The sequence below is a fragment of the Stegostoma tigrinum genome, chromosome 12 (assembly GCF_030684315.1).
Source record: "Stegostoma tigrinum isolate sSteTig4 chromosome 12, sSteTig4.hap1, whole genome shotgun sequence".
In the NCBI taxonomy this organism is placed as follows: domain Eukaryota; kingdom Metazoa; phylum Chordata; class Chondrichthyes; order Orectolobiformes; family Stegostomatidae; genus Stegostoma; species Stegostoma tigrinum.
In genome coordinates, this window is record NC_081365.1 from 53419306 (window position 1) to 53430896 (window position 11591).

General features: G+C 38.2%; 1 protein-coding gene across 1 annotated transcript in view; it reads left to right on the forward strand.

The window, feature by feature from the left end:
- LOC125457072 (organic solute transporter subunit alpha-like) overlaps positions 1–10015 on the forward strand; it is a 32881-nt gene extending 22866 nt beyond the window's left edge. Inside the window, exons 8-9 of the mRNA XM_059650039.1 lie at positions 6468–6573; positions 7271–10015. Coding sequence (XP_059506022.1) covers positions 6468–6573; positions 7271–7449 — 285 coding nt within the window. The 3' untranslated portion in view covers positions 7450–10015. The remainder of the gene's footprint in view (positions 1–6467; positions 6574–7270) is intronic.
- The last annotated feature ends 1576 nt before the right edge of the window (positions 10016–11591 follow it).

An 11591-nucleotide genomic window follows, 5' to 3' on the forward strand; every position in this document is an offset into this window, starting at 1 on the left:
ATTTGGGGTGAGATTTATAGTGGGTGGTCCACCATGGTCTATGGTATCTTCTTGTGCAATTTCCTGCTTTTCAGTTTATTAATTATATAAATGGCATCTTCAATACCTATGTCATGGAATTGCAGCAGGAGGGGTGGAAGTTGTCATCACTGCTAGGACTTTGTGCTATTCATGGTTCTAGCGACATGCTTAAACCCCAAGCTGTGCACTATTTCAAATGTTGTAAGACAGGAGCAAAAACAAAGTTGCTGGAAAAGCTCAACAGGTCTGGCAGCAGATGTAAAGGAAAAAAAAACAGAGTTAATGTTTTGTGTCTGGTGATCCTTCCTCAGAGCTGCTCTAAGACAGGAACTGCCCTTCACATTCTGGAGTTTCACAGTTACTGCAGAGTACATGGCCCTGAAAAGGAATCTGTTACTCTGTACTCATACTTCACTTCGTCCAGCTCACCATCTTCTCTCTGCTACTTCAAACTCACAGGGCCACCACCCGCTGGAAGTCTGCCCATCTTACCTTGGTTCATGGAGTGCATCCATCAGTACTGCATGCATCTTGTCCACTCAACAGCTCTCACGCATCTCATCCTCTCAAACTACTAACCCTTGCTGGCCTTTGCACTTCCTACTCACTCACTGGAGACATCTCACTACCTCTGTGCTAATGCATCACCATTAACTGCTTTTCCATCTCTGTAATCATATTCAGTCCCCCCTTTTTGCCTCATTGCAGGAAGGCTGGCTCATTCTGTGGACTGACATTTTCTCACTATTCCGACTGATGCAGCTGTAATCCTCAGACTGGTTTTACCTGCAATACTGTCCGTGGCCAACCCCCAGACTGGAATTGTATGAGCTCGTTGACTGATTGTGTTGGTATCCCTGACTAACAACAGTCTCTCTGGACCCCATTAAGGGTTCCCTTTGACATTCAGACAGGGCCATTTGGTTGAAGCACACACAATGTATGCTGCATGAAGTGCTGACCCTTGTTGCGCTTGTGACTTTGGCATAGCGCAGTACCATTTAGCAAAATAGCCATCCCTTTGAATAATCAGTGCAACAAACAGTGAGAAGCTGTTGCCCTTTTCTCTAGGATAAAAAGCAAAGCAAGCCACAGATCCTGATAGCCACCAAGTAAGTGCAAAGTGAGTGACCATTTAGAAATGAAGAGAAAGGCCATAAGATGCATCCTGTGTAAATGCATGACATGCGCATGTCTCTGTGTGCAAATCAACGACAGAAATATGCAAGTTGTAGATGTCCCTGCATTGCAAAGTAAAGTTCTGAAGTAGCAGGTAAGTCAATCCAAGAGCGAGCATGACGATATAGTGAGGCAGGTCGGTTGGCAATGTGAATTGCCTGGATAAAGGGTGGAAGAAGATAGTACCCACGGAGAACACAAGGATATTGTGAAACCAGGATCAGATGATGGTCCACAAAAGCAGTTGATGAACTGCTACAATTAGGTTACCTGCTGCTCTGTCTTTCATATATCAGTGTTGGCATTGTGTGGGATCTCAGGGATGGAAAGGAGAATTTGGAGCTGCATGGAAATGAAGCAAGTTCAGTTAACGTGCAAATGCATGGAACTAAGGAAGTTGCTGCTCATTGGCAAGATATGGAGCTTGCTACTTAAACAGTGAGGGAAAAATTGGAATTGTTTTCACTGTGAAAATCAGAACTTACCATTTTCTTCATATTTTCCCAACTTTCTCACCATTACCCATGCCATTCAATGGAGAGAACAATTCAGACTTCTATGTTCTCCTTAATAAAGATAATTATGTGGTACCAAGCTGGTTTGAACATTTGTTTATAGTGAGGGCAATTGACTGTATGAATAAGGAGGTAATGCTTCAATTAAACAACGCATTGGTGAGACTGTATCTGGATTATTATTGTTGTACACAGCACTAATCACCAAACTTTTATAGAAAGATTTTAATGCTTTGGAAGCAGTTCAGGGAAGGTTTACTAGGCTAATAGCTCAAAACAGCAGATTGCTTTATAAGGAAAGGAATCACTCAGTCTGTGTCTGTTGGATTTTAGAAGAGTTGGAGGTGATTAAATTGAAATATTAAATTGAATCTGGGAGTTATAATCTAAAAATAAGGGCACCCCCATTTAAGACAGATGAGGAAACATTTTTCTTTGAAGTTTGTGAGTCTTTGGAATCCTCTTCCTCAAAAGGCAGTAGATACAGAATCTTTAAATGCTTTGAAGGCAGAGGTAGATAGATTCTTGATTACCAAGGAGATGAAAGATTATTGGGGATATGTAGAGGTTAAAATCAGATCGGCCATGTTCGAATTGAATGACAGAGCAGGTATGGAGGCTGAGTGGCCTACTCTTACTCCTTGTCTGTATTGCTGAACATAATATATATCATATTGATGAAAAAATAAATTAAGTTAAACAATATTAATTTTTTAGTGGTATGTAAAACAAGTTTAGAGCTCCATTTATTGTGTCCCTTTTACACTTCTTCACTTCAAAAAATACGTTATCCATACCCAGGCACACATCTTATAGACAGAAATGAACGATCTTGTGTTCAACAGGAATAGGATATAACAAACAGGATAACAATTACTGCTAAATTCACTATTTTTCACTCGTGGTGTCTGAATGTTCTATAGTGCACTTCTGAAGGTAGAAAATAGTGAACTGTCAGCCCATGATAGCAGTGATAAAATGGTGGAATTTATTTATATGGACATCAATACAATTTCTGTCTTATCCATCTATGTAAAATTGTAAACTTTGTTTAATTGAACCTATTACTTTTTTTTATGTGGTGAAGGTCCATAGAGGTTTGTTTAAAAATACTCAGTCTTGCCTGAGGAACTGTAGACTCAAGGGAAAATGAAACCTTTTAAACTCTCCTGGGGGTTTCCAAAGGCAGATTCAATGCCTCTGGCCAAAGGTGTCCTTTCTTTATAAACAGATGTTTAACATGGTCAAATATCATGAGTCAAGCTGCCAAGAATAACTTCAACAACATTTGGCAAGCCAACACTTTCCTTCACTGAGACCACAGGAGAAAACGAAACAAATAGCAGAGGGAATTTAATAAAGAGAAGTCTGAAGCAATGCGTGTTGGCAAAAGGAATAATGAAAGGCAATATATACTTAATGACACAATTTTAAAGACTGTGTAGGGATAAAGGGACCAGAGAATTCATGTGGATTCATCTTTGTAAACAACAGGATTTACTGAGAGAGTAATTAGTAAATGATATGGCTTTGTAAATCGAGATATTGAATGCCATAACAAGGAAGTTGTGCTTAATCCTTATAAAAATCTGGCTATTCCATAACTGGTGTACATGTACAGTCCTGGTCACAACATTTAGGCAGGATATAATCACACTGTCCCTGGGAAAAGGCAAAAGAGAGCGATTGGCCTGGGACCCCATTTTTAGTAGGTCTGCTCTAGACACACGGGTATATACGAGAAACCAGAAACCAGGGTGGAGTGATGTTCGAATAGGGGAAAGTGGCACCATGTGACTGTTTGATTCACTTCCAATTTAGCTTGAAAGTGATGAGGTATCATTAATGCAAAGTAGCTGCATGGACAAAGACTTTCATTTGCAGGATGGAAGAAACAGCTTAAGAGTTATGCTGTTGTGTGGGGGCTATGGGAGTATGTGGTGGGTCATGGGGTGAGGTCAACAGTGTCTGTTGCACTGGGGAACGGGGAGACCTCGCACAGTTAGATATCGCACAATTCCTGTACACCAATGCTCCCTTTAATGTTCTTACCAACTGTGCTGGCCTGGAACTGGAAATCACTGTCATGATTGGTGTGCCACTGCCAATTGCCATACATGGAACATTGGAGTAACTGCATATGTACGCAGCCATATAGCTTAGAGAGGACATTGCTGCTCACCCCTGGAGATAGCTTTGGAAAACAGAATCCATGAGAGGGTGATGAGGAGATTTTCAAAAATGATTCCAGAGATGAGAAATTGTAGCTAAAATGTAGGTTGGAGGAGCTATTGTTCTCCATTGAATAGAGAAGGTTTGAGGGGCGATTTGATAGAAATGCACAAGATTATGACAGATAAGGTAGACAAAGATAAAGAAAATTCCCATTAGCTGATGAAAGGTCTGGGCAGGTGATGCAAGGGGAGAATGTGAAGGAAAACATTTATATGCAGCAAGTGATAATGACCTAGACCCTGTTGCCTACAATGTTTGTGGCAGTAGAAACAAACAATAATTTCAAATGATTATTAACTGATACCTTGAGGAAAGCAAACTTGTAGTGCTATGGGGAAAAAAAGCTCAGAATGGAATTGACTATACGGCTGATCAAAAAGTCAGCATGAAGTTTTATTTTGTTCATTCATGCATGTGCGTATCATTTGCTAGGCCAGCATTTATTGCTTGTCCTGAATTGCTGTGGACAAGATGATGGTGCACTGCCTTCTTGAACTGCTGCATTTCATTGGATGTAGGTAAACACACAGTTCTGTTGGAAAGGGTGTTTCAGGATATTGACCCAACAGCAGTGAAAGATTGGTGATATATTTCCAGAAAAACATAGAGCATGACCTGTATGAGTTCTTGCAGGTTGTGTTGCTACCCTGCATCTGGTGCTTTTTTCCTTTTAGGTGGTAAAGCTCACTATTTTGGAAGGTGCTGTCAAAGGAGCTTTGGTGAATTACTAAAGTGCACCTTGTACATAGTATACATTGCTGCTATGTGCATTACGTGGTGGAGGGAGTGAATATTTGTGGCTGTGGCACCAATCAAGCATGTTGTTTTGTCCTGAGATAATGGGAACTGCAGATGCTGGAGAAACCAAGATAATAAAATGTGTAGCTGGATGAACACAGCAGGCCAAGCAGCATCTCAGGAGCACAAAAGCTGACGTTTCGGGCCAAGACCCTTCATCAGAGAGGGTCTAGGCCCGAAACGTCAGCTTTTGTGCTCCTGAGATGCTGCTTGGCCTGCTGTGTTCATCCAGCCTCACATTTTATTATCTTGGTTTGTCCTGGTCGGTGCCACACTTCTTGAGTATTGTTGGAGCTGTACCCCTCCTGACAAGTGAGGAGTATCCCCTCTCTCCTGATTTGTGCCTTGTAGGTGATGGACAGGATTTGGAGAGACAGAGAGTAAGTTATTTGCTACAGGATCCCTAGCTTCTAATATACTCTTGTACCCGTGGCATCTGTATGGCTGGTCTAGTTCAGTTTCTCATAAATGGTAATCCCAATGATGTTAAACGTGGGAAAATTCCATGATGGTAGTGTTATTGAACATTAAGAGGAGATGGTTAAATTCTCTCTGTTGGAGATGTCATTAACTGGCATGAATTTATTTGCCACTAAGAGTCCAAACCTGAAGGTTGTCCATGTTTTGCTGCATGTGAACAGGGACTGCTTCAGTATCTGAGTTGTGGATGGTACTGAACATTATACAATCAGTAGTGAATATTCCCACATCTGCCTTTATGATCAAGAGAATGCCATTGACGAAGCAGCTTTAGATGATTGGGTTGAGAACACTACCCTGAGGAATACTGCAGTGATGTCCTGGAGTTGAGAGGATTGACATCCAACAACCACAATTACCTTTCTTTGTGCTAGATATGATTCTAAACAGTAGAGTTTTCCCCCCAAAAATCATCAACTTCACCTACAGCTTTTTGATGCCATGCTCAGGTGAATGTTACCTTGATGTAAAGGATTCTGAAGAAAGGTCATTGGACCTGAAATGTTATTTCTGATTTCTCTTCACAGATGCTACCAGAATTGCTGAGATTTTCCAGTAATTTCTGTTTTTCTTTTATTGATGTCAAGGGTAGTCATTTTCATCTCATCTCTGGAATTCAGCTCTTTTGTTCATACTTAAACCAAGGCTGTAATGAGATCTGAACTGAATGACCCTTGCAGAACCTAAACCAAACATCAGTGAGCAGATTATTTCTTCATGAGCCTTTGTGGACTTCATGAGCTGAATAACTGCCTTCATAATAATTCTGACTTTGAGATCAGTAATTTTCCTTGACTGGTATTTTCTATGTTCATTTACATTTTGTCAATTAAAACACCTCACCAATTCATTTTGATTATTTTCTCATCAATTTTTTTACTCCATCTTTTAAAAGATTGGTAAAGCATGCATATAAAAAGGTGTTAACTGATAAGTATATGCAATGTGGATCATATGGCGATCTGATTATTTAAATATATGTTAGTCATTTGCTTCAATGCAAGTCATGTGGTATGTTTAAATGATTGACTGATACTTGTACCTAGGAGATAATTTGACATACCTGACACTTATAACATTCAACTTGGGTTTGTCGAATCAATTCTTTAATCAGTTAATTAATTGTCTTGTCATGATGGGACATCAAATTGTCACCTTCAAGGAATTTGTTGAAATGCGCTTTTAATTCTCATGATTTTTGTCTTACTTGGTCTCTTAATTTTTTTTTTATATATGCAGATTTCATTCATTCTCACACAACTCCAAGCTGCCATTATCAACATAACAGCACTGTCAGGTGGCATAGCCTGTGCACCTCCGCTTTCACCCACAGCCAGAGGAGGATGTATGTTATTTTTAAATAACATTTTATTTGAAATGCATTGTATGTTTTAACTTGAAAAAAAATTGCACCTGTTGTACTTAAATCTGAGAAATGTACCTATAAACCACTTACAAAAAGGGTTTCTGATTCTCCATGTCAGAGTTATCTCTAGCCCTGTCACTCAGAAATCCATCACTTTCCACTCAGTCAAAGAACAGCATTGATGGTAGACTGTACAGATTCTATATGACAGACTTCTTTGCTATCTGGTTGAGGAAACAGCTTGTACTAACTACTTAGTAAGATTACCTAACTGATATCTTACTAGCACAGTGCATTCCTATATTCGGTAGGGGTGCAATGTGTTTAGGACAAAAGCACATAACCATATAAACAAACAGAATAATTTATTTTTTCTGATGGTGCAGGCCTGCTTAAAATGGACACGTAAAACATTTATTTGATTTCTTTTGTGCAAATAAAAATTTTGTTGCAGGTACAGAGCCTCTTTAGCATTAATGTCAGACCAGAAATAGGGCTGTAGCATTGTATTTTAGGCTGCAATCTCTGTCTACCATTGATAGAGAGCAATTTGTGAGGTTCTGCTGAGAATTATTTATACTTTTGCACAAGTGGCCCAGGTAACTATGTTGTGATTAAATAAATCTTTTGACTAATTAGTCATTCAGCTAGCTAATTACAGTTCTGTCTCTTCCAGATATGAACCAGCAGCTTCTCATTATGGAAATGTTCATTATCACTTTGTTATCACGAATCTACTACCGGAGAAAATACAATCAACAAGAAATAGATGGAATTCAACCCACAGTAAAAGCACAAGATAACCAAAACCCCGCAAATGGCATCAAAATAGAAGTTGAAACCATGAGAGTGTAAAATACCTTTTTAATGGAAAGGGCTAAATGTTCTATCACTGACAGTTTCTCAGTGCTCATTTTGGCTTTCAAGAAAACACCAGCCTGTCTTCTCACACAACTCCAAAAATGTTTGTTTAGATTCGCAACTTTCATGATTTTCATGGGGAGAACGTTTCCTGTTCCTGTATGTAATGGATCTCTGGTCACAGTGATTGCAGAACAAATACATGGAGGTAAACACATGCCATAAATAAATTGAACTGTTATTTTAGCAGTTTTTAAAATTTTGTTCTGGGATGCTGATCCTTATTTTGCCCTTGAACTGAATGATTTGGTAGGCTATTTCAAGGTCAAATATATTGCTTTGCATCTGGAGTCGTGCATAGGTCCCAGAACAGATCAGGATAATAGGTTTTCTTCCATAAAGGACACGAGTGAACCTTTTACCAATGGTTGATGTCCACTACTAGACTAGATTTTAATTGCAGATCTTTGTTCAATTTAAATGTTGTCATTTGCCACAGCGATATTCAAACTGATATTTCTAGACCGTTAGCCTGGATTACTCGACCAGTGACATTACCACTATGCTACTATTTGCTACAACAGGTTGACAACAGGGGAGACATTTAGCAAGATCTTTTCTTTTATGCCTATTCTGACTATATCAGATGTACATTGGAAGTATAGTCTAGATTATTCACCAGTTTCAGACAATTTTAGAATAACTCAACACGAGCCAAAGTCTTTGGCTTTGCTTATGGTTCAGCTCTGATTGAAAATGGCTATGTGGATTGCTTTTACGACATCAAATGAAGGTATCATCCAAGTAATCATGCAAAAAGTAAATGACGTCTCAAATATACCATGTAATGACATCTGATGAACATTCATCCACAACTGGAGGATTTTGAATATTTGGCATTACAGTATCGCTCTCTGAATATCATGTATGTATGCCATTGAAAACTTCTGAAGGAAGTATGGAGACCAAACCCAACACTTTGGTTGTAACTTCTGGGTCTAGAGTTATTCTGTATTCATGTCAGAGCATAACATCATTGTAATTGCGTGTCAGCGACAACTAATTGCTTCTGGTTAGAATCTCACAGTTATTAAAGCAATCAATTTTGAGGAAGAAGGAGAAAGTTTCGTGAGATCTGTAGGGATCAAAGATGCATCAACTGAAGACTATGACTGAAGGGATGAATAATACTGAAAGGAGGTATTTCCTGAGTTCTCATTAGCTGTATTCTGGTCCATTCTTGCAACTGGTAATATATCACTGAACAGTGGAAAAGAGAAAGAAGGAGCTAAATCTGGTTGCAAAACTGAGCCTGGACACCACCGTTGGAATTTGCCGATATAGCATCCATTAGCAGTTCTAAGGAAAAGATGTTTAGTTTGGATCAATGGAATTGCAATGGCCTTATTTCATCTCTTAACTGTGTCCATTTTCTACAGCTATAATGATTAATCTGCATTTCATGTGTTCCAGCAGTGGTCAAATTGAAAGGGCTTTTGTCACAAGTAGCCAGGAGGCCCAGGTTCAAGTCCTACCAGCTCTAGAGATGTGTAATAATGTGTCTGAACAAATTTAATTCAGAAAATATCCAATTATAACGCCAATTCAGCGTTCTTGTGTAGTGGCTCTGTCCCTACATCTTGTTAAGTCCCACTGCTTCAGAGGTGTGCAATAGCGTTTTTCAAACAAGTTGATTCGAAAAATAAAAAAAAACTTAATTTGGCCAGCATAGAAATTGCTTTCTGCAATAATATTCTAGTTACAATTGATTGGACAGGCTGGGATTGAAAATTAGTTTACTTCTTTAACTCAGAGATAGTAAGAGCTGCAGGTGCGGGAGTCAGTTTCTTCAGAAACCTGACCCGAAATGTCAACTTTCCTACTCCTTTGATGCTGCCTGGCCTGCTGTGTTCCTCCAGCTCCACACAGTGTTGTCTCTTACTTCGTTGACTGTTTCATTTAAAGAGCATTTGCGGGCAAAGTAGGTCTGACACCTTAATGCAATGCTCTTAATAGAGTTCAGTGCTCATAGGGAATACTGTATAGAATCTTGGATTTTATATTAATTTTAATGGACAGAAAATATGTTTTCCAACCAGCATTATTTATGAATGCCATTTATCAAATACACCACTATTCAACCATACTCAAAAGATAAACATAGGGATGAGCAGATAGGTGCCGAATGCCTATTCAAAACTGGGGAAACTGCCTGAATCCAATAAACTCATAGGATACAGAAACTTGCACATTACCTGTATTCTTCTTATCCCTGTTTCTGGCAAGTTTCCAGGTAAAGGGAGTGCAATAATTGTTTTATTTTGAGTCTCACGCTAAAGGTGAAACATGTTAATCATAAGGTTACCAACAACGTTCCTCCGTATAATTCTATACTTTTGGACTAAATTTCAAATTCTGTTCATTGACAGAAGAGTGCAACTTAGTTTGAGTTTCTAGATTTGAATTCTTATGTGTGTCCTAATCATAAAAGGTGTCAATTCCATTTTACCTGAAAATACTCTTTGAATGAAACAGTCAAAGAAATAATGAGAGATAACAAGGTGTGGAGCTGGATGAACACAGCAGGCCAAGCAGCATCTTAGGAGCAGGAAAGCTGACGTTTTGGGCCTAGACCCTTACTCAGCTCCACACCTTGTTATCTCGGATTCTCCAGCATCTGCAATTCCTATTATCTCTTATTAAAGAAATAATGAGTTTATTTTCTTTCCCAGTGGTGTCCAGTCTATTGTAACTCGTATGTTATTGCTGAAAGCATTTTCCATGCTGGCCAAATCAATCTTCTTTTAATTTTTATACTCTACCTGTTCAGTTGGCAAACCTTAATTTCTTTTTGTGTTCCAGATCCTCAGTTGTGTATTTTTGTTTTTACTTATGAAGTTTATTCATATGTAGTTCCTTGAAAATGTTCCAACTGAGGGAGCTTACTTTTAAGCCATGAAGAATTTAATCAAAAACAACATTTGTAAATTAATTACACAAGTTTCAGAAACCTACAAAACAGCACATAGCAGAAAGCAAATTCTAAGAAATAAAGCCTGTACTTAATACCTGAAAATGCTGTAATTCTCATCAAGTTTCACTTTGAAACCATAATCTTTTCTCAATGGACAAATTACAGTATATTGTGTGAGACTGATTATTTGTAAATTAAGCCTTGTTGAAAATTAAATCTTTTCAAATGTGAAGATTAATTTTTGGTAAGAAAAATGTGAATCTGAGGTACTAAACAATACAAATAACCCATTTTGCAGAATTTATTTCTGGGAGAAGACATTATTCGATTTATCTGTTTTCAACAAAATTGGCAGCATTTTTCAAAACCATTGTTGAAATCTGGTGCACTGATTATATTCTTTCACTGATGTGTTCACAAGAGTTATATGCACTATCTGATAGTGCTGAATTTAAATAGACAAGGTATTAAAGTCAGTACATTTGCATTATTGGGTTCTGTGTAACAAAGTCATGCCAAATTAAAGTAAATAATATTGTCTGATTGCTACGCTTTCATATATAGCAATAATGTGTGACCAAGTGAACAAGTATCAAGTGATCAGATTTCATTCACGCTATGAAATTTAGATTAAAATGTTGAACACACGCATGTGTTCCTTATGTGTATACTTACATAACTTTTATTTGACATTAATTTTGTGTCTGTTAAAATCAAATCAATTTATTTTAGATTGTGCTCTAACAGTTAAAGGAAAAACAATGCATCACCTTTTCACAGCTTCAGGAGTATCCAAAAACAGTGTGGCCTGTTATATTGCCACTATTGTAACATAGGCAATTGTAATGAGCAGATTCCAGATGAGGCCCCAATTTATTACAACTAACCTCCAGTGAACACCCCAAGTTATTATGTTTCTAGATGGAATGCTCCAAATTGTCAAGCGCTCTGAAGGATGAAATGTTTCCCCATTTTTTTCATCCATGTCCTTGGTTGGTCGCAAAAGGGTTAATTTACAAAGGATCCATTCCATGAGGACACCTTTCTCCCAAACCAAATGAATTTATATTTTAAAAGGAGCCATTTTAACATGGTTTTCTTAAGTTAACAGAGAGTGAGCCCATTCGTTACTAAAATGTGAAAATAAATAATACCACAACAG